General features: G+C 48.3%; 1 protein-coding gene across 1 annotated transcript in view; it reads right to left on the bottom strand.

The window, feature by feature from the left end:
- The window catches only part of pbx3b (pre-B-cell leukemia homeobox 3b), an 87,240-nt gene that overhangs the window by 3,576 nt on the left and 58,945 nt on the right, over positions 1 to 24,719 (bottom strand). The window contains 9 exon segments of the mRNA XM_077002973.1: positions 1,705 to 1,791; positions 3,351 to 3,463; positions 3,874 to 3,951; positions 4,618 to 4,783; positions 8,929 to 8,958; positions 9,728 to 9,863; positions 14,845 to 15,035; positions 16,921 to 17,046; positions 17,048 to 17,163. Coding sequence (XP_076859088.1) covers positions 1,705 to 1,791; positions 3,351 to 3,463; positions 3,874 to 3,951; positions 4,618 to 4,783; positions 8,929 to 8,958; positions 9,728 to 9,863; positions 14,845 to 15,035; positions 16,921 to 17,046; positions 17,048 to 17,163 — 1,043 coding nt within the window.

Below are 24,719 nucleotides of genomic sequence, written 5' to 3'. Positions count from 1 at the left end.
AAATGACCTAACACCAACTCTGTTGTTCTGATTTTGGGAGGAGAGTGGTGAATGCATACTCTCTCTCTCTCTCTCTCTCTCTCTCTCTCTCTCTCTCTCTCTCTCTCTCTCTCTCTCTCTCTCTCTCTCTCTCTCTCTCTCTCTCTCTCTCTCTCTCTCTCTCTCTGTCTCTCTGTCATGGTAGTGATGATAGAGTGAGTCTGATCCAAGTAGTGGACCAGAGTGCAAAAGCTAGAGACAGAGAGATTGTGTGTGTGTGTGTGTGTGTGTGTGTGTGTGTGTGTGTGTGTGTGTGTGTGTGTGTGTGTGTGTGTGTGTGTGTGTGTGAAAACACAGCTGCTACAGCCTGTCACTTCATCTACTGCGCTGCAGGCCACTACGGCCCCAGTAAAACCCACACTGACATGCTGCCTGGTCAACACTAGTCATGGATGCCTGGCCTCTGTTGTGAAAAGCCACACACACATTTCCACTTCTGGCAATACTTATGTGGATTCTTTAACATTAATTCATGCAAATGTAGCATAATGCTCATCAAAAACCACATATATGATTTGACAGCTTTGCTTTATTAATTACCTAATCATCCATCAAAATACGTAAGTTCCCACCGAGGTGGTTGTTGTATCTTTTTTTTATGCTAATCGAGGCTAACTGAGAATATTTTATCAACAAATCATAAAATTCGCCTTAACGAAAGGCCTGTACCTTCAAGATCTGTCTTAAGGAGCAACTGAATACATCATCTCGCTGTCTGTCTTTCTGTCTGTCTGTATCTATCACATAATTCAGTCTTTACCCTTGCGGTTTCAGATTACAGACTGTATGAAGGAAAAAACAGCACATCAAACCTCATCAAGGAAGATAAACTTCATGTCTGCGGAAGGCTGCAGGCAATCACACAGTCATATTACATCACCTTGATAAGGATATTGCAAATTCTTTGAAGCATTTTGAAACAGCCAAACAGTGGTAGAGATAGGCACTAATAGCCTTTTCATCTCATATGAAATTTTTACACAAACAACAAACATGTTTAACGTCTGCCAGGATCCCGCTGGACTGTCTCGGCGCCCCGGTGCGAGCCAACCTCTAGCTCCGCCTCTAGCCCCGCCTCTAGCTCCACCTCTAGCTCCGCCTCTAGCTCCACAGCAGTAGTGTTCAGCTGTGAAAGGCTGAAAACTCACACCTGAAGCTCACGCTGGCTCTCAGCTTTTCTGCTTCTGGTTCTTAGACTGCTTGATTATTTCACTATGAAATCATATCCGGCCGCGCGGCCACGCTCCCACAAACACACACGAATATTAATGCATGCGTGCACACCCACAAATGAATATTTTATAGGGATATTCTATTAAATTAAATGCCACTGCAGATAAAGTCTGTAGTGTCTACATCTGTACTAAACCCCATCCTCGGACACTCAAATTAAATCATCTCTCCTCTTGGGGGGTGGACAGGAAATATCCACCTAACATCTGTATTTTCACTTACATGAAAAAGCAAAAACATGTGTCTCACAAATATCCACACTCATCTAGAAAGGGCTCACGCTAGCTTTGGGTAGTGCATGCGTCTGCACCTCCTGTGTGTAAGTAAGACCTCCAGCAGGAACAGTAGAGTAACCAGCACTCATAAGGGAGGCCAGGGAGATGTTCACCTGAATGACGTGATCTTCAGTGGTAAATGGAGGTGTTCACTTACGTTCAAGCCATGTGGACTGTACAGGTTCCCCCCCAGAGCATCATTGTATCCTGCCGTCTGACTGATAACATGGCGCAGGGTATCCACCTGCAAAGGAAAGGACAGGAAGTCAAGCCTGTCAACTTCCTGTGTCCCAATGACACACAAACCAGCAAAAGATACAAAATAAAAAGCTTTGTGCTAAAACACATTAAACTGGTATGATGTGAAAACAGATGAGGCATGAATGGACCGATTCACAGTTAGCTAGATAGGGATGGATATTTCCTCATGGAAATAAATAAAAAACCATTATTTGGCCCCTGCTTAGACAATGTATTCATGAATAACAATGAGGAATGTCCACAGACAAATATAATAAACATAAGAGCACAGTCCGTTCTACTGGATCTGTCTTTGCAAAATCCTCTCTTTAGCCTGCTGGCCTAAAATATCCAAGACCTCTGAGTAGTTTGGGTCATCGTGTGAAGTGAACTTCTCAGTTCTGATGAAGGAAGAGTGGGCCCTCTACAGTTTTATCACCTACCTCTCAGGCAACTGACAGACTGACTGGATGGGAGGGGCAGAGTGCCAGTGTGGGAGGAGTCTGTGTTTGTTTACAACTGTGTGATTGGGCCATTGGTGCGTTCTCTCTGGACTAAACTGACAACGTTGGGTCCAATGTTGAATGAAGAAAATGAAGTTGACAACATGCACAGATTAAAGTCACGCATCTGTATTATATACGGGATTAGACTATTATCAGACTAAATTATACTAATGTTATTATTATATTGATCATACAACATGGGAGCCCAAATCTGGTCGCTGTGATCTACTGCACTGCAGACTTTAGTTACAGAACTAATCTAAACACACATGGTCCACTTAATCAGGTATGTTAGATTAGTGAAGCTAAACTCTTCAGGGCTGAGATCTGCTGTACTGGCCCTGAACACGTCTGCTCTACAACAGAAAGACGATTATTATTTATGTAAAATACTAATACATGTGTAGAGACTGCAGATGACAGAGCAGCTTTATGAATTCCAGTGATATGCCAGTATTACTGAAATGATGTTTTAAAATCTTCAGCTGCAGTGAGATTGTCACAGCTCATCAAATCCTCCACAAATCTCCCATTCAAGATTTTTCATTTTCTGATGAAAATGATTTGTATCAACTTAGAGATGAATAATCAATATGACGGGACACGAGACCAATGAAACAGAGACAGGAGAGAACACAGAGGTTTTAACGGAAGGTACAGTTACAAACACCCAATACCAACCCAAGAGCTCAAGTCAGAGCCAAATGCATTCGCAACGTCAACTGTGAAATGGGGTCTGTTCCAGGGGTGAGATCAATTTACTAAAAGACTGCAAATAATGAGGCTCTTTCGCTATTGGCCACTGTGGGCTATGATAACGGTAATTCATTGGAGGGCAATTTGGGATTATTCAAATGATCCATCCATAGCCAGACATCAGTCATCAACAATAATTGTTCCACCGCAGAAACGAGGAGGACTTGTGGAGGGGAGCACGGTTCGGTGGGGTTCTGGGTGAAGCGGGGTGGTTTTTACGAGCCTGCGCTGTGGATGGCTGGAGAGCTAACAGGGGGTGTGGTCTGTCGCACCGCCCCCCGGCCCTGTGCGTAGAGCCTACCTGTGACTGCACATTGGCTCCGACTTGTGGCCCTTGGTAAGAAACCCCATTCGGACTCTGCATGCTCATGTACATGTCCCCCGAGTTTGGGAGGTTAAAAGAACCGGACGAACCTGGAAAGGAAAGATGTAAGTGGCTGAATAACGAAAGAGAGCAAGGAAGAGAGAGAGGAATTTATACAGACACGCACGCACAGGCGCACAGAAGACACATACAACACTGAAAAATACACACACACACACACACACACACACACACACACACACACACACCACACGCTACACATACACACAGATGCCCAGAAAGCAAGCAACTAGAGTGTGGCAAAGGGAGAAAAGAACTGAAAAGATAGAAGTGGGAATTACTGTAGGCAAAAGAAAAGAGGTCAGATGACACACAGACTGGGTATGGGGCTGGCAGCCTGTGCTCTGCACGACTTCACCTCCCTGCTAATGGACTAGCTGGTGAGGAACCACGTGCCAATGACAGTAAGGACAGAGACGCTGATGGAAAAGGCCAGTACCAGTAAACATGTTGGTTAATAGAGTGTTTTTGTTCTCTGCAGAATCCAGCTGAAATTCTTCATCTTTCATCTGGAATCCTGGGTGTAAGAAAAAGGAACCCCTTTAAATCTCTTACCCACAATCCCTTAGGGCTTTAGCCATGCCCATAACACAGTCATATCTTTTGCTTAATATGGTTCTATTTTTTTCTTAGTGTCAGTGGTATACGCTGCATCATGCTACTAATCAAATATTCATTAATGTTCTTTTTTTCTTTTTTAGAGCGTAACATGCTCGAAGCTAGAGAGTTTCATTAATTCACAGTGGGGGGGACACACTGTTATGCACAGGAGGAAGAGGAGGGGAAGAACAGGACGTCTTTTTCTCTCTTCACCAAAGACACATTTAGTTTGTAGTTCACACGCCCAAAAACTGCACACAACCACATACGTATGCAATCACACACACACACACACACACACACACACACAACAGCATGCACACACTTACATACCCATGCACACACACACACACACACCCCTATAGTTTCTGTTCGTCTGCTTGACTTGCACATCCCGTCACATGTGTATCTCAGCATGTACGGTCTGGGAGGCAGAGCGGGGTTTATCCCCCAAGCTGGGAGTGCTCGCTGTCACGGCAACCAGACAGCGTGGCCCGTGGGCGAGGGGATCTGGGACGGGGTGGAGGTGAGGGGTGGAGGTGAGGGGTGGGGTACAAGCGCTGGGTGGTGCGGTGGTGCGTACCGGAGTTGGGCGTGGTGGGCGAGTTGGTCTGGCTGTTCTGCACGGCGGCCGCTACGGCGTGCGCGGCGTTCACGGCCGTCTTGGCAGCGTACAGGTTCGCCTCCTCCTGGAACTTGCCGATGTTCTTCTTGTAGCGAATCCTTTTGTTTCCAAACCAGTTGGATACCTGGGGGAAAGAGTAGAAGAAGAAGAAGGGGGCGGGGGATGGGGAGGGAGGCGTGTCAGACGTCAAGGCAGACCAGGCACGGAGCACTGAGCAGTGTGATGGCTTCAAGATGTCACGTTCGGGTATATCAAGCGGGCGGTCCCCAGCCTCTCGCGGCAGGATCCACTGGGCACGCGGTGTAATTAAGCGATTAGCAGACAGGGCTTGCGAGCTACTGCGGATTAGAGCGTGACAAGCTCTCTGTTTGTCTCCAGACAAAAACCGACACACCGGGGGCTGCCCGTCTGGTGGCAACATCGTGCTCAGCGCCGCCCTGGATGTTGCGTGGCGTCAGAGGCGGGAGCGCGGCCGCCCGGGGCAGCGTCGGCAGCAGCCTGACTGAGCGTCTGCTCGGCGGGGGACCAAATTTATCCACGTCTGGAGAGGTGATGGCTAAGCGCTAATCTGCCCCCGACCGTCCCGCACTTTTACAGCTGTTAACAGATTCTGTTTCGGAAAGTGGAAGAGAAGGAGTGTAATAAAACGTGGGTTTAAATCTGAATGTATAGAACGTCCAGCGTTCAACACGCATTTGGTGAACATCTGCTGATTACATTAAAAGCTATTCATGAATAAATTATACGTTAGGTTTACTGCACATTCTTACATACAAGAAGAGACGTCCCGTTCTCCTCCTGCTCCTCCGAACAGCCCCGATCACTCTACCTCATGCATTAATTATTGCAATACAGAAACATAGTATACTGGAAACAATAAGATCTAGGTCACGCAGGGGGGCTCAGAAGCAGGAGTGCTCGCGTTGCAATAATTGCAAAATAATAAAGAGATTAGGGGGTGTTTCTTAATAGCGCTATAAATTACGGTGGCCTGTCGCTGTGGCGATCTCACCCGCCGTAGCCCGCGCTAGCCGGCCCAGGCGGAGAGCCGGGGCCCTTTAATGAAGCTTTATTTAATTTCCACCTCCGTGCTTCCATTTTAATATCTGCGGCTTGAGCGTCTTTGCTACGCCAGAGCTGGCGAATTTACATGACATCAGATCAGTCCTGGCCCACCATGTCACGCCGCTTCTAAATCTTTAATATCTAGGCAATTAAAATTAATGACCGCTCGGCCAAAGCCACCAGCGGTTCCAGCCTTTCGCCTTGACATCAATTGTTTGATGGGTTTACCTAGAGGTTAAACTAACAAGCAAGGTTTAATTGGAAGCAATGAAAGCCCCAGCCATCATCCTTTTCAGCTAACCTGCTTAGAGAGCAGCGTTTAAGGGCAGCGGGAGGAAATATACAAGTAGCCTTTAAGCCTTAAACCAGGAGGATGGGGCGCATAAACAGGCTTCAGGCTAAACAGAACAGTAATTCACATATTACTTCAACAACATAAGTGTATCTGCGATTTGTATTTGCGTGCAAATCTTTCACCTAAAGGGTTCCGCATGAAAATGTTCATCCATCTGTGGGACGCAACGTTCACCGTATGGCGTGCTAATGGTGTGCTGGAAGGGACCAGCACATCGGGAATGTGTCTACAATAACTGGGAATAGTCCAGTCCAACCAATGCTCCTCTGTTTAAAAACAGAGTTTAAAAGTTTAAACCATCTTGCTCCAAAATATATGTGGTTCAGCATCTCTTGCTTAGTTTAGCAAAAAAACATGAAGTAATCACAGATAAACTAACAGAGCTGATACCACAGCAAGAAATGAGAAAGCAGGAAACAGATGCCGAGATATACATAACGTATTTCCTTACACTAAGTGAACACACATTCTCTAAAACGTGTTTTTGGTTGGGTGGAGGGTTATGAATGCAGCCATTTAAAGATGTAGAAGTCAGTTCTGCTGACTGACAGCTAGTCTCTGCTCTGGTGAATACATCATTATGCTCTCATGTAACTGCACAGCTCAGTACATTTATTATAATAGCAGAACTTCCATATGGCTTTGGTTGGTTGTAGTGAAATGTTAAAAACCTAAAAACTCTGTAAGCAACTGACTAAAATTACATGTCTTATACCAGTGACCAGCAGTGAGTAGCCTTCACGTTTCTCTATGAATGGATCGGGCATGCCTTTTCTTAATCTCAGCATGTCAGAGTTTGTGTGTGTGTGTGTGTGTGTGTGTGTGTGTGTGTGTGTGTGTGTGTGTGTGTGTGTGTGTGTGTGTGTGTGTGTGTGTGTGTGTGCGTGTGTATGTGTGTGTGTGTGTGTGCGTGCTTAAGTTCAGCTCTCTCTCTAAAACACTAACCCACACTAGCCAAGTGTTCTACACCCCACACACACCTTTGGGCGGGAGCCCTCCACCCGCTCCACCTGCTCCACCCGCTCACGCGGTGCCGTGCGCCCCGCCAGCCCGGATGGGCTGTGCTGGTGTCAGGAGAGTGCTCCACTGATGTAGCATGTCTGTATGTCTACACCCCACACTGGGGCTGCTTCCCTGGCCCACCAGAAAGGAGGAGCTGTGTGTTTCTGGTGCATTATTCAACACCTCTACCCCGCTCAGCTCCACGCCTCCACACACTGACAGGGCCGCTGGGAAAAAAGACCTGATTTTCTCTTGGTTTACATACCATCAGGTTCAGAATGCTTCTTCTTGAAGGAGTTGAAGCAAATAAGCAAAACTCTCGGAGCAAAACCCCAGATGTTGTTGATAAAGGATTGAACTGACACATTAACGTGTGCTTAGCTAAATGCGCACAGAGGAAGTGAAGTGGTAGAAGCCACATGGGTCAGTTTTGGCCTCCATGTTTACAGTCTTCATCCACTCGTTTATCCCTGTGGACGCATCCTAACAACGCACCTGCTCGCCCGCCTTGCTCCGCCCCCTGCTCCGCCCCCTGCCCGCACACGCCTCAAACACCATGGTCATGGCACATGTGCACACCAGGGTCCTTCCACACAGCTGTGGGGGTTGAACATGTAGCCACACCCTGGACTCTGAGGACACCTCTGTAGACCAATGTAAACCACTGTCAGACTGGGAGAGGTGCCTCTTACATCCACTCACCACAATAACAACCAGCATGAATTGCCAAGCAGGGATTTTGCTCTGCGTGCCTAATTTAGCCTTGCCATGGACACAGGGGGGTCTGTGAAAACAACCAGCATGTGAACTTCAACACTCCTGCTTCATAAACACACAATCAAAATGTAGATACTCTATCCTGCCACGTTACTGGTTCAAGATCAGGTGTTCACGTTATTACTGTGTAATACACTGACGTTTCTCCATTAGGTTTTTAAATATTTTAGGCAAAATACATGAGTGGGTTAGCAAACCAAAACCGTCACAAGTACAGGCAACGCTGTGTGCACCAACCTTGATAGTTTCATGGTCATTCTATGCCAAGTATATATTAGACTGATTTGATTTGAAAGAAGTTTTGATATGAAAGTACTTTGCCTTCTTTTCTGTATTAAATCCCCTTGAAATGCTGGACAGCTGATGTCTGCTAAATGCTTCTAGGTCACTTTAAGTGGAACCTAGTGAGGGCTCTTCAACAGAGTTTTGTGCGAACCCCCTTAATTCCTACTGCACTTTGATTGGCTGGCTTGTTTCTATGGTAACCGAGTTAATGAAGGCCTTTAAAGGGCGTGAGTCCTTCAGCACACAAACCCATGTAAGAACAGCCATTAAAACACAAACACAGAGTGTGAAAGTTCCCATGAACCAGAGACACAGTGACATAAAACAATCGAGCGTGTTGTCTAAATAATATCAAACTCAAGTAGTCGGCTTGCCTTTTTGCTATATTCTAATGGAATTTAGACACAGGTACTTCCTCTCACAAATGTGACAAAGGACAGGACGTGGCACATGAAACAGGACCCTGCGAGACGCTACTCTGCTAGGGTGGAAATAGCAGTAAGTTTATGACGAAATGACAGGCTGTTTGTGCTAATGGGTCATCCGCTCGTGTGTCTCTCAGACTGCACTGACAGCTTTTCCTGAGCGTAAAGGAGCCGAGCGTCGGTGTGGAGCAGACCATCAGTGCAGCTACGTGGCTGGTTACGGCAGGGCCGGTGATTACATCTGTATGCATTCAGTGGTGTCAGTGATCACACACAGAGGGAGTTGGGGTGGGGGGGGGGGATGAAAGAAGGAGGAGGAGAGACCAGAACAAGAGTGGAGCAGGAGAAGTCAGGACATACCTGTGCCACTGTGATGGTGGTTCCCACCCCCTGAAGGCAAAAAAGAACGGCTTTTACAGTATCTGACTCCCAACAGCCCCTCACAAGCCCTCCCCACAGAAAAAAATAGAGACATTTACATATCACAGAGAATTCCAGTGGTGTATACTGAGACCTGTGGGCTAACATCACACATAAAAAAAGACCACGCCTGTGGCTTCGTGTACTAAGAGAATTTTTTTGTCTGTGGGGAAACGGGTGAGGGGACACTACTGCCTTCAGATGGGAAAAATCACTCTGATGGTGCTTTTTCTTGTTTTTTGTTTTTTAAACCCACCCACCACCGCGTCTTGTCTCCCCACATGTACCGGCAGACACTCGCGCGGTTACGCCAAGGCTAACGTGTGCGGAGCGAACGGCGGCCCGTGGCCAGGGCCCAGGAAGGGCCCAGGGCTCCCGCCTCACGGCTCCGTGGGCGTAAGAGCACCCAGCAGGTGTGTGTGGAGGTCAGGGAGGAGTGAACACAGGACATGGTGCGGAGGAGTACGCTAGTCTGGGGTCCATTCTTACACTCACACTCTCAACACATGCCAGCCTAGCGGAGAATCAGTCCCCATTCAGCGCTAAGCGTTCATAAGCGCTGTTGCTATTCATTGACAGTACTGTTGTAGCAGTGGTGCTGTAGATCTGTTTTACATATATTTACCTAATGAGAGCACTGGGTTTGAGTGGGTTCTGTTCAGGCTCTAAAGTCTCTTGGCCTTCTTAATGAGGGAGGGCCGGTGTGTTTGGCTGGGGGGGGCGCGGAGGCCGGGCTCACCTGGGACACGGTGATGCTGCACTTCTTGGCCAGTTCCTCCTTGGCCTCCTCGCTGGGGTAGGGGTTGCTGAGGTGGGAGTAGAAATACTCGTTCAGGATCTCCGTGGCCTGCTTGCTGAAGTTCCGTCTCTTCCGTCTGGGGTGGGGGGGGGGGAGAGAGGGGATTAGGGGCGCACAGCAGAGACATGGCGGATTGTGCTAGGGGACATTTGGGGACAGGACAGGACAATGAGGGGACAGGAGCTCCATGAAAGAGAGTGCTGGACTTATTCAGCTGGGAGGAAACTCGTTTGAACACACTCACACACACATGCACACAGACACACACAGATACACACACACATTCACACAGACACACACAGATACACACACACATTCACACAGACACACACAGATACACACACACACACATTCACACAGACACACACACACACATTCACACAGACACACACAGATACACACACACATTCACACAGACACACACAGATACACACACACACATTCACAGACTAACAACCACAAACTCAGTTAGTTCCATGGACAATCTCCAGCCCAAGCGTGTAATGTGCAGTGTTTAGTCCAGACAGCCCCCCTCCCCCAACTGCCTCCCTCCCTCCCTCTCTTCTTTCTCTTTCTCTATTTCTCCCTCTCTCTGTTTAATCTAAACAAGCTTCCTTCCCTCCCTCTCTCCCTCCCTCTCCCCCCCCCTCTCTCTATGAGGAGGGGGTTCTCTACCCTCGCTGTAGCCCAGGTGGGGATGTATCCAGGGACATCTGAGGAATCAGAGCATGCCCAGTTGAGCACTGGTTCTCAAGTACGACGGTCTGGGTTGATGGAGCAGCACGTAGCTGACTGTGACTGTCGCTCCACCCGCTGCTTCCTACCCATCCCATAGTCCTCAGACCAAACCCCTCTCTACTACCCCCTGTAACCCTCCTCTACCCCCCCCCCCCCAACCCTACACCCCCTGTTACAGGCCTACTGCTCTCAAAGTACTGCCTTCCACTTTTGGCTTGTTTAATGTCTTCCATGCCAGCACCAAAGACTTCTGCTGCTGCTTCTTTTGAGAGCTCCCTTCAACCCTGTACTGCACTTATTCTCTCTCTCTCTCTCTCTCTCTCTCTCTCTCTCTCTCTCTCTCTCTCTCTCTCTCTCTCTCTCTCTCTCTCTCTCTCTCTCTCTCTCTCTCTCTCTCTCTCTCTCTCTCTCTCTCTCTCTCCAGACCTCTAGCACCAACTGTTTGTGATTACTGTAATCAGGACCACCTGCTGATGACCTGCTACCCACCGAACACAAATGACTTCATTCCCTTGCTGCAGAAGTCTGAAGTGCTTTCAGGTGCTGGGCGTGGCAGGGCTGTGGGGAGCCGTGGGGCTGTGGGGAGCCGTGGGCTGTGGGCCAGTGTTGTGCTCTACAGCAGCCATGGACGCTAATGGAGGATTATAGAGGGAACTTCTGTTTCCGGCCAAGTAGCAGGCTGGACCAAACCCTGTATCACACTGTATCACACTGCATCACCTGTATCACCCTGTATCACACTGAATCACCCTGTATCACCCTGTATCCCCCTGTATCACCCTGTATCACACTGTATCACACTGCATCACCCTGTATCACCCTGTATCAACCTGTATCACCCTGTATCACACTGTATCACACTGCATCACCCTGTATCACACTGTATCACACTGCATCACCCTGTATCACCCTGTATCACCCTGTATCACACTGAATCACCCTGTATCACACTGTATCAACCTGTATCACCCTGTATCACCCTGTATCCCCCCATATCACGCTGCATCACACTGTCTCCACCCTGTATCACACTGTATCACCCTGTATCACACTGTATCACCCCGTATCACACTGTATCACCCTGTATCACCCTGTATCACCCCGTATCACCCTGCATCACCCTATATCACATTGTATCACCCTGTATCAACCTGTATCACACTGTATCACCCTGCATCACACTGTATCACCCTGCATCACCCTGTATCACACTGTATCAACCCGTATCACCCTGTATCATACTGTATCACACTATATCACCCTGTATCACCCTGCATCACCCTATATCACTGTGTATCACACTGTATCACCCTGTATCACCTGGCATCACCCTATATCACACTGTATCACACTGTCTCACCCCATATCACACGGTATCACCTGGCATCACCCTATATCACACTGTATCACATTGTCTCACCCCATATCACACTGTATCACACTGTATCACCCTGTATCACACTGAATCACCCTGTATCACACTGTATCAACCTGTATCACCCTGTATCACACTGTATCACACTGCATCAGCCTGTATCACTGTATCAACCTGTATCACCCGGTATCCCCCCATATCACCCTGCATCCCACTGTCTCACCCTGTATCACACTGTATCACTCTGTATCACACTGTATCACCCAGTATCACCCGTATCACACTGTATCACCCCGTATCACCCTGCATCACCCTATATCACACTGTATCACCCTGTATCAACCTGTATCACACTGTATCACCCTGCATCACACTGTATCACCCTGCATCACCCTATATCACTGTGTGTCACACTGTATCACCCGGTATCACACTGTATCACACTATATCACCCTGTATCACCCTGCATCACCCTATATCACTGTGTATCACACTGTATCACCCTGTATCACCTGGCATCACCCTATATCACATTGTCTCACCCCATATCACCCTGTATCACACTGAATCACCCTGTATCACACTGTATCAACCTGTATCACCCTGTATCACCCATCCCCCCCATATCACCTGCATCACACTGTCTCACCCTGTATCACCCTGTATCACACTGTATCACCCTGTATCACACTGTATCACCCCGTATCATCCGTATCACACTGTATCACACTATATCACCCTGTATCACCCTGCATCACCCTATATCACACTGTCTCACCCCATATCACACTGTATCACCTGGCATCACCCTATATCACACTGTATCACATTGTCTCACCCCATATCACCCTGTATCACCCTGTATCACACTGAATCACCCTGTATCACACTGTATCAACCTGTATCACCCTGTATCCCCCCATATCACCCTGCATCACACTGTCTCACCCTGTATCACACTGTATCACCCTGTATCACACTGTATCACCCGTATCATCGTATCACACTGTATCACCCTGTATCACACTGTATCACCCGGTATGACACTGTATCACACTATATCACCCTGTATCACCCTGCATCACCCTATATCACTGTGTATCACACTGTATCACCTGGCATCACCCTATATCACACTGTATCACACTGTCTCACCCCATATCACACTGTATCACCTGGCATCACCCTATATCACACTGTATCACATTGTCTCACCCCATATCACACTGTATCACACTGTATCACCCTGTATCACACTGAATCACCCTGTATCACACTGTATCAACCTGTATCACCCTGTATCACACTGTCTCAACCCGTATCACACTGTATCACCCTGTATCACACTGTATCACCCTGCATCACCCTATATCACTGTGTATCACACTGTATCACCCGGTATCACCCGGTATCACCCTGTATCACACTGTATCACCCTACATCACCCCATATCACCCTGCATCACACTGTCTCACCCCGTATCACCCTGTATCACACTGCATCACACTGTCTCACCCCGTATCACACTGCATCACACTGTATCACCCCGTATCACACTGTATCACTTCGTTTCACCCTGTATCACCCTGTATCAAAATGTATCACACTGTATCACCCGGTATCACACTGTATCACCCTGTATCATGGGGTGTATCACCCTGTATCACACTGTATCACCCTGTATCACCCTGTATCACCATGTATCACCCTATATCACTCTGTATCACACTGTATCACCCTGTATCACACTATATCACCCTGTATCACACTGTATCACCCTGTACCACACTGTATCACCCTGTATAACACTGAATCACCCTGTATCAACCTGTATCACACTTTATCACCCTGTATCACCCCGTATCACCGTGTATCACACTGAATCACCCTGTATCACACTGTATCAACCTGTATCACACTGTATCACCCTGCATCACCCTATATCACTGTGTATCACACTGTATCACCCTGTATCACACTATATCACCCCATATCACCCTGCATCACCCTATATCACTGTGTATCACACTATATCACCCCATATCACCCTGCATCACCCTATATCACTGTGTATCACACTGTATCACCCTGCATCACCCTATATCACCCTGTATCACCCCGTATCACCCTGCATTACCCTATATCACCCTGTATAACACTGTATCACCCCATATCATCCTGTATCACCCTGCATCACACTGTCTCACCCCGTATCACACTGTATCACCCTGTATCACACTGAATCACCCTATATCACCCTGTATTACACTGTATCACCCCGTATCACACTGTATCAGCCTTTATCACCCTGTATCACACTGTATCACACTGTATCACTGTGTATCACACTGTATCACCCCGTATCACCTGGCATCACACTGTATTACACTGTGTCACACTGTACTACATTGTATGGTTAAATGAGCTCCAGGATTCAAATGCTTAAATCAAAGCTGAAATGACTAATTCAATAACAGCTAACAGCTATGCATAAAATAAATACCTGCAATAATAATAATAATAATAATAATAATAATAATAATAATAATAATAATAATAATAATAATATGGATTTTTCTTTTGTAATGGTTATCCATTTAACCCAAAACATAATAAACACACAATGAGCATCACACACACAAATGTGTATATAAATACATTTGACTTGACAAATGCACACACGCACACACACACACACCCACATACACACAACCTCACACACAGACACACACACACAAACCCACACACAGACCCACACACACACACAGACCCACACACACACACACACATACACACGACCTCACACACAGACCCACACACACACACACACAAACCCACACACAGACACACACACACACACACACACACACATACACACGACCTCACACACAGACCCACACACACACACACACACACACACACACAGACCCACACACAGGCCGACCTGGCGTCGAGGAAGCGGGACCTCAGGATCATGACGGCCTCACACGTGCTCTGTTTCAGCTGCATCTGGATGGAGCTGAACTTGCGGTGGATGATGCTGACCATGCGCTCAATCTCCTTGGGCGAGATGGGGCGTGTGCGTGACTGCTCCCGCAGCAGGTTCATCACGTGGGTGGTGAACTCGTTACATGCCTGCGGATCAGGTCACACCGTCACCGTGGAGAACGTCTGTGTGTGTGTGTGTGTGGGTCTGTGTGGGTGTGAGTGTGTGTGTGTGTGTGTGTGAGTGTGTGTGTGTGTGTGTGTGTGTGTGTGTGTGTGAGTGTGTGTGTGTGTGTGTGTATGAGTGTGTGTGTGTATGTGTGTGTGTGTATGTGTGTGTGTGAGTGTGTGTGTGTGTGTGTGTGTGTGTGTGTGTGTGTGTGTGTGTGTGTGTGTGTGTGTGTGTGTGTGGGTGGACGGGCATGAAGCATGAGGCGTCGGAAAGTTTGGTCTCCGCTGCAAAACTAACTCAGGGATTTGTCTTTAATCAGTTTGACGAATCTTTTAAGTACCAGGCGGAAAGCTGTTTACTTCTCAAGTCAATTTCCATACTTCTCAGGAATGGCTCCCGTAATTTGGTTCCTGCATGCTGTAATTCAATTCCTAAATTACAGTGCAACCTTAATTAATGGCCATGCTAGAAGTGCCATAACGTCTTCCAGTAAGCATACTGACAGTGATACCACCCGACACCGTTATGCAGTGGAGACCCTATCATGTTCACTGCACTCATCTCTGCCTCTTTTAAGCTGCAATCAGTGGGTTTTGAATGGAGTTCAAAGCAGCCACTCTTAAAAGCAGAGCAGCCCAAACTTCCTGCCGTCTGTAGTGTGGCTGAGCGCTAATAGGTGAAGTCATCTATGAATGCAAATGCCGATTTGCAATTTGGCACATACCCAGTACCCAGAGAATTTAAACGGCTTTTTCGTTAAACCAGTAGTTCATCCATGATTAATTAGAATAACTCATTTAGGTAGTGCACACTTTAGCTCATTACTCTGAGTAAAATTCGTTAAGTATTTACATTTAGATAATTAAAATGGGAAACACCCTTAAGAAAGATGCAGTCACACTGGGCAGAAGGGTGTAGGCCCCCGCTGCTGTCTGATGCTGGGAGTGAATTAGATGCATGTCCCCCAGTGCCTTTCTAAGCCTTTTCTTTGGGTTCCTGTTATATTGGCTTTCAGAGACTGGGCCTCCTGTGTTGAACACACGCCACACCGACATTTACTTGCATTTCAAATGCAGCTTTCTCCCTTAAAGCACTTCCGCTCTTACTGAAATCCGAGTGTTATTTTGGATGAGGTCTGCAAAAAAAAATTTTTGTATAATAATTAGATATTTATCTATGCAAATTTAGCCCAGTGACAGAGAAGGTCTACGTCTCCTCTAGGCCATGAGTCTGATATTGAAGAGCATTCAATCACCAGTCATCAAGTATTCATTAAGTTCCTAAATAAATAAAGTGGGGAATAAAAAAAAATGAATGTCAGCTCTATTAAAGGAATCGATAGTGGTGGCTTGAGTGGAGCGGCCAGCCCTCCGCCATGAGCCCCACCACCACCGTCTCCGTGCGGGAAGTAAAAGCGTCCGCTCAATATTAATAAAGCAGTGTGTCGGGAAAGCTGCCGTGAGAGGGTCAGCAGAGTTCAGCCTTCCACCTGAAAATGAATCACTGCTGCTTACTCTCCGTCAGAGCTGATGATGATACACACCAGCAGGGGTGGAGACGCTTGCTCAGCCTTGCTCGCTCTATGACACTTCTTCCTCCGGAAGAGTAGGTGGTGCTATGCTCCACCCAATAATATACTCAATAGACACGTGTGTTAATAGCCAACGGGAGTGAACACCCTGAGCGGGCTACAGGACTCCGTCTGGAGTTCAAACCGTCTGGTCTACGTGACTCCAACCGCTTCCATATGGATGCACTGAGCCAGGGACAGGCCGCCTCAGGTTTCCGCCGTACACCCCTGAACCGCGGCCACAGGTCGACGGCGGCTGTCTGCTCGTGTCTGGCTGGTGGACGGGCTCAGACCTGCTCGTATTTCTCCAGCTCGGTGTGGTAGATTTGTCGTATCTGCGAGAGCTTGGCGCGGTAGTCCGAGTGTTCGATGGAGTTGTCGGTGGGGCTCCCGGAGGCAGCGGCTGCAGCTGCAGCGGCCCGCCGAGGCTCCGCCCTTCTCCGGCCCGGCCACGCCCTCCGCCAGCAACATGTTGTCCAGGCGCATGAGCTGTGGGTCCGGGGGGTCTTCCTCCTGGGCCCCGCGAATACTGAGACCTGCAGACCACCGGAGAGAGGGAGGACAGAGGACAGACCACAGGAAAGAGGGAGGACAGAGGACAGACCACAGGAGACAAGATAAGTGAGGCAGGTAGGGACATTAGGGACATGGTTCTAGCATTTAAATTGGTTTCATGCAAGTGAGGATTATTAATCGAATGTGTGGTTCAAATCACAGGCTAATCATCAAGATATTTATGCATTCAGCCATGTGACATTCAACTGAACCAGGACTGAGCCACACCTGTATCGAGGGACCAGAACTGAACTGTAAAAGTACCAGACCTGTAGTGGGCCTGGACAAGGACAGAACTGTTCCATTTCATAGCCCATGCAGATACAGAAGAGACAGCATGAACCGCAGTACCGCAGTCACACCCTAGGTGACCCATGACAGCAGAGGTGAGTCTCAGAGAGTGAATGTGTGTGAGTGAACGTGTGAGTGTGACGTGAACATGTGTGTGTGTGAGTGAACATGTGTGAGTGTGTGAGTGAACATGTGTGAGTGAACATGTGTGAGAGTGTGTGAGTGAACATGTGTGTGAGTGAACATGTGTGAGAGTGTGAGTGAACATGTGTGAGAGTGAACATGTGTGAGAGTGTGAGTGAACATGTGTGTGAGTGAACATGTGTGAGAGTGTGTGAGTGAACATGTGTGAGAGTGAACATGTGTGAGAGTGTGAGTGAACATGTGTGAGAGTGTGTGAGTGAACATGTGTGTGAGTAAACATGTGTGAGAGTGTGAGTGAACATGTGTGAGAGTGAACATGTGTGAGTGTGTGTGAGTGACAGTGTTAGTGTGTGAGTGAACATGTGTGTGAGTAAACATGTGTGTGAGTGAACATGTGTGAGAGTGAACATGTGTGAGTGTGTGTGAGTGAACATGTGTGAGAGTGTGTGAGTGAACATGTGTGTGAGTAAACATGTGTGTGAGTGAACATGTGTGAGAGTGTGTGAGTGAACATGTGTGAGAGTGAACATGTGTGAGTGTGTGAGTGAACATGTGTGTGAGTGTGTGAGTGAACATGTGTGAGAGTGAACATGTGTGAGTGTGTGTGTGAACATGTGTGAGACGCTCAGGGTGCAGCCCTGAAAACACCAGAACCAGGAGGATTTTGTTTTGCTGTGTCTCCGGCCCGCTTCCCCATATTTACACACCACACTGCACACACTGTGTGTTTACACACCACCCAACATGACAGTGACACACACCAACTGACACACACTTCCCCTCGCCAGCACAGTGCTAAACAGGAAGGCGTGCGTGCGTGCGTGCGTGCGAGCGTGCGAGCGTGCGTGCGTGCGTGCGCCTGCTGCTCTAGCAACACGAGTGCAGGGGTAATAATAAACAGAAAGTGTTCTCACAAGTGCCGTTATGTTTAGTGGTTAACAAAGTGCGTTATTACGCCATGTGGTTCTGCTGTGTGCACGGAGCAGCCCGGTCCAAATGTATGTAAATTTGCAGGGCGATCGATATGAAGGGGAGAGAGATAGTTCATTGTATTTGCTTGATATTCATAATGAACCTTGGAGCAGTAAAGAGCCATTAAGATTGATTACAGACTTCCTCATCAGTGCCTGACTCTCTCTCTCACTCTTTCTCTTTCTCTCTCTCTCTTTCTTCTCTCCATCTGTGTAATGAACACCATTCATGCATGAGAATAATGAACCAGAGGAGGGGGTGAAAAAAAAACCTTTATTGTAAAAGATTTTAATCAAGAACTTTAATCTTAACATGTATTTGATTATGGTGGCGCTCAAAGAAGATTGAAGACACCGACAGTGGTGCTTTGTTTCTGACTAGTGGCTTCTGCCTTTGTTATCATGGCCCACTGCCTCTCTCGTATTCGCCCCCCACCCCAGGCCCCGCCCCTTCCTGCCCACTCGCGCCAGACTCTTCCAGCCAATCCCAATTAGCCCTGGTTGAAGACGGGAGCGTGTGCACCTGCACAGAGCCGACACCCGCTGCCCTCCCAGGACCTCACACGGCAGTCCGAAACCACAACCAGCCGCACTGCAGGAGGGCGGGACCAGTGGGGGCGTGGCCAGTGGGGGCGTGGTCAGTGAGGGCGTGGTCAGTGAGGGCGTGGTCAGTGAGGGTGGGGTCAGTGAGGGCGTGGTCAGTGAGGGCGTGGTCAGTGAGGGTGGGGTCAGTGAGGGCGTGGTCAGGGAGGGTGTGGTCAGTGAGGGCGTGGTCAGGGAGGGCGGGGTCAGTGTTGGCATCGGATCATTCAGATATGTGAAAAAGAGAAAATTGTGTCTTTTCGCAAAGCTACCGACTGACAAACTAAGATCACACATGACAGATATAACATAGTACTTTCTGTCTCTACACATTCCTCTGACGCCGGTTACACACAAACAAGGACATGATTACAAATGAATCACTGAACCGAATCACTGATCAACCTAATTCACAGTTTTTCTGTTAATGTACTAAATCATAATGTTCTTATGTGATTAAATTAAATGACATTAGCACATGTCCCTCACAGCACACCGTCTACTGCATATTTCTGTTAGGCTCCTTTGCAGACAAACATCAAGACTTTTGTACAGTGTATACTAATATAGTTACACTTACAAGCAAAGCTATCAACAGACTCAACCTAGTATACAAACATGTGCTCAAGAGACAGACACACTCAATATGTCTCCTACAGCCCCACACACACACCACGCACGCACACACATCATCATACACACCACACACACACATCACTCCCCTAAAGAATGCAAAGGCATCTTCTGTCAGTGTGAGGTTACCATATACTGCACTGACACCACAGATCTATAACAGCTCCGCACCTCCAGACTCAGCCAGCGATTGAGGCTGCAGCCCATCCGCTGCTGTATTGATCAGGTGTTAGTGCATGTATGTGCCACTGATATGAGGCCACAGGGTGTAATGGTGTGAGAGGCCCAGGATGAATGAGGTCATTTGTGAGAGACGCCCAGCTGGCCGTGCTCGACACTGCAGTGTCAGCGTATAGAGCCAAGGCCACACCAGGGACACACACACACACACACACACACACACACACACACACACACACACACACACACACACACACACACACACACACACCAGGGACACACACACACACACACACACACACACACCAGGGACACACACACACACACACACACACACACACACCAGGGACACACACACACACACACACACATGCACGCACGCACACACACACACACACACACACACACACACACACACACACACACACACACACACACACACACACACACTCACGCACGCACGCACGCAAACACACACGCAGGCACGCACGCACACACACACAAACACACACACACACACCAGGGCCAACAACACACACACGCGCGCGCACACACACACACACACACACACACACACACACCAGGGACAACACCACACACACACACACACACACACACATACATACACATCTACATATTCACACAAAACACTAACAATACACATATATGTACACACAAACACATGTGTATACTCACATTAGATAAATTCACTCGACGCACCACAATTATGTATACACACACACAAACACACACTCATACATGCACATGCATAATTCTTTACAAGGCCTAAAACAGTATTAACTCTTAATAGATTTAACTATGGGAGGTGTGTGAAGTGTGTGTGTGTGTGTGTGTGTGTGTGTGTGTGTGTGTGTGTGTGTGTGGTGTGTGTGTGAGGTGTGTGTGTGAGGTGTGTTTGAGGTGTGTGAGGTGTGTGTGTGTGTGTGTGTGTGAGGTGTGTGTGAGGTGTGTGTGTGAGGTGTGTGTGAAGTGTGTGTGAGGTGTGTGAGGTGTGTGTGTGAGGTGTGTGAGGTGTGTGTGTGAGGTGTGTGAGGTGTGTGTGAGGTGTGTGTGAGGTGTGTACCTAGCAGACATGCCACACCCACACAGCTAGGTCCACACACCCAGAACACGACCACATTATCACTCCACTTCCTTTGTGCCTAAACCCCCCTCTCCCCCCTCCCCTTCTCTCTCTCTCCTCCCCTTCTCTCTCTCTCTCCCTCTCCCCTTCTCTCTCTCTTCTCCCCTTCTCTCTCTCTCCTCCCCTTCTCTCTCTCTCTCTCCCTCTCCCCTTCTCTCTCTCTCCTCCCCTTCTCTCTCTCTCCTCCCCTTCTCTCTCTCTCTCTCCCTCTCCCCTTCTCTCTCTCCCTCTCCCATTCTCTCTCTCTCCATCTCCCCTTCTCTCTCTCTCCCCTTGTCTCTCTCTCTCTCTCTCTCTCTCTCTCTCTCTCTCTCTCTCTCTCTCTCTCTCTCTCTCTCTCCTGTCATTCTTTCTTCTTTCCAGTGTTCTCCCTTTACCTCAATATCTCCATGTTTTCTCACCCTTTTCATTACAGGAGGCGGAGCTTAGCTGTTCGGACGTCTCCCACTGGAAACTGACGAATGAGGACTAACCGTATCATTTCTGTAGTGAGGTAACAAAGCCAACCCTTATCATCTCAGGCAGAATCAAATATGTCCAGAATGAATTACCTCTATCACACTGCAGGACCACGTTCCCCCACGATCTGCGCCCCACTAATAACACTCTTCTTTTTTTTTATTTACTCACAGTGCAAACATGCTGTCATAGAGACGATAAAAGAGGCTTTTCTGCTGATTAGATCGTGCCCTGGCAGAAACGCTGCAGGCGTTGTGTGAGGATGTTGCCTATGGCCACAGTGACACAGGCTGGCCTGGATTTACCCAATAACCCTGAACTAGAGCCTGATGCACTGTGGGAAATGAGCCCTGAGAACTGAGCCCTGAGAACTGAGCACTGAGCCTTGAGCACTGAGCCCTGAGAACTGAGCCCTGAGCACTGAGCCCTGAGCACTGAGCCCTGAGCACTGAGCCCTGAGAACTGAGCCCTGAGCACGGATCGGGCAAAACGGCCAGCAGGTGTGATGGTTGGGGGGGGGGGTGTGTGACGGTGGGGGGGGGGGGGGGGGGGGGGGGGGGGGGGTGAAGGTTGGGGGTGGGGGGGGGTGAAGGTTGGGGGGGGGGGGGGGTGTGACGGTGGGGGGGGTGAAGGTTGGGGGTGGGGGGGGGGGGGTGATGGTGGGGGGGGTGACGGTTGGGGGTGGGGGGTAAGGCGGGCGAGCCAGTAGCCCAGGAAACTCCAACGTGTTGGCGTGTACGCTGAGCAAAGGGATACAGCTCCAATCGGACCTTGTCCAGGGGTGTCGTTGAATTTCATCAGCTTTTACTTGACAACGCTGTACACAAAAAGGCTTCTCCATCCGAGCCTGGAAACGCCCATTTAAAACTGCCGTGTTTCCAAACTGTTCAATCAAACCAGGAAAAGACAAATGAGAATGAAGCTGCTTTTTATTTCAGACAGACCGCTATAAATGTCCCTGGACAGGGTAAAAAAAGGACATGTTTTTACAGTGAGCATTTAACAGACATCGAGTCTCTCTCTCTCTCTCTCTCTCTCTCTCTCACTCCCTCCCTCTCTCTCTCTCTCTCTCTCTCTCTCTCTCTCTCTCTGTCCCTCTAGTCCTGGCCCTGCTCCACTAGTCCCCACTCTGACTGACCTCTGACCTCTGCCTTGTTTGCTCACATCATTGAACAGTGGCCAAGAGAGCCATAAAGACTCAACCCTGCTGCGTTAATGTGCAGTGCTTGAGACTGGGCCAAACACACACTAACACACACACTAACACACACACACACACAGGCTGAGAATCATTTACTCTTTAACACTATCTTTGACATAAGGGAAACAGAGTCAATTTATTTGCTATAAAGGACTGAAGGATTTATATTGGTTAAAATGTGTTTCAAGATTTATAATTCTTGTAACCTTTGTTCATAATTGCAAAGCTTTCACAAGTTCATAAACAATGATGGTTGCTGTTAGTAAAACAGCACAAAACAGTAACAAATAAAGCACCTGTGTTGTCTTCTTGTGTCTAGTGATCTTTCTCTCTGGTCATCTTCCTCTCCTTCACTCCATCTCTTCCTCTCTCTCTCCCTCCCCCTTCACTCTCTGGTCATCTTCCTCTCCCTCACTCCATCTCTTCCTCTCTCTCTCCCTCCCCCTTCACTCTCTGGTCATCTTCCTCTCCCTCACTCCATCTCTTCCTCTCTCTCTCTCCCTCCCCCTTCACTCTCTGGTCATCTTCCTCTCCCTCCCTCCATCTCTTCCTCTCTCTCTCCCTCCCCCTTCACTCTCTGGTCATCTTCCTCTCCCTCCCTCCATCTCTTCCTCTCTCTCTCTCCCTCCCCCTTCACTCTCTGGTCATCTTCCACTCCTTCACTCCATCTCTTCCTCTCTCTCTCCCTCCCCCTTCACTCTCTGGTCATCTTCCTCTCCCTCCCTCCATCTCTTCCTCTCTCTCTCTCCCTCCCCCTTCACTCTCTGGTCATCTTCCACTCCTTCACTCCATCTCTTCCTCTCTCTCTCCCTCCCCCTTCACTCTCTGGTCATCTTCCTCTCCCTCCCTCCATCTCTTCCTCTCTCTCTCTCCCTCCCCCTTCACTCTCTGGTCATCTTCCTCTCCCTCCCTCCATCTCTTCCTCTCTCTCTCTCCCTCCCCCTTCACTCTCTGGTCATCTTCCACTCCCTCACTCCATCTCTTCCTCTCTCTCTCCCTCCCCCTTAACTCTCTGTTTCATCGATGGATTTCTCGGCAGGAGTTCAGAGCATATCGACAGCGCTGCACGTTTAATTGCATCGACTGGTTCAGGTCTCCCAAAGCTAACTAATCGAAAAGGAATTTATTTCCTGTCAATAACCAGAAAGGTCGTCTCTCTCAGCCTAGCTCTGTTTGCTGCAGTGAGAAAGAAATTCAGAGAAAGTGTTTAAGTTAGTGTGGTGTAGACTGGATCACAGTGAACTGGCCCCTGCCTCAGAGATAGTGACGCAGGATTACCCACAACCCTCGGCACTTGGTAATTTACAGTGATTCCAGCAGGGCAAAACAGAAGTGCACTCACACTAACACACTCATCTGAACATGTATCTGGGACCAGGGGCGAGGCTAGGGTATTTTTAATGGTGCTAGAGCACCACCGTGAAGTTGCTCAGCACCCCCTGGCTCAACACATTTTAAAAATATTATATTATGCAAAAACCTTGCTCTGTACCTGCGCAATACTTTGGTATTGTGCCTCTGTGAGCACTGGGGGCTGGGCACCCCTAAAGACCAGATCCTAAAATCGCCCCTGTCTGGGACCACAGCACACACTAACACACTCATCTGAACATGTATCTGGGACCACAGCACACACTAACACACTCATCTGAACATGTATCTGGGACCACAGCACACACTAACACACTCATCTGAACATGTATCTGGGACCACTGCACACACTAACACACTCATCTAAACATGTATCTCGGACCACAGCACACACTAACACACTCATCTGAACATGTATCTGGGACCACAGCACACACTAACACACTCATCTGAACATGTATCTGGGACCACAGCACACACTAACACACTCATCTAAACATGTATCTCGGACCACAGCACACACTAACACACTCATCTGAACATGTATCTGGGACCACAGCA

Source organism: Brachyhypopomus gauderio, chromosome 4 (assembly GCF_052324685.1).
Source record: "Brachyhypopomus gauderio isolate BG-103 chromosome 4, BGAUD_0.2, whole genome shotgun sequence".
NCBI classification, from domain to species: Eukaryota; Metazoa; Chordata; class Actinopteri; order Gymnotiformes; family Hypopomidae; genus Brachyhypopomus; species Brachyhypopomus gauderio.
The sequence above is the reverse complement of the archived record's forward strand: the minus strand, read 5'-3'. Positions and strand labels throughout refer to the sequence as shown.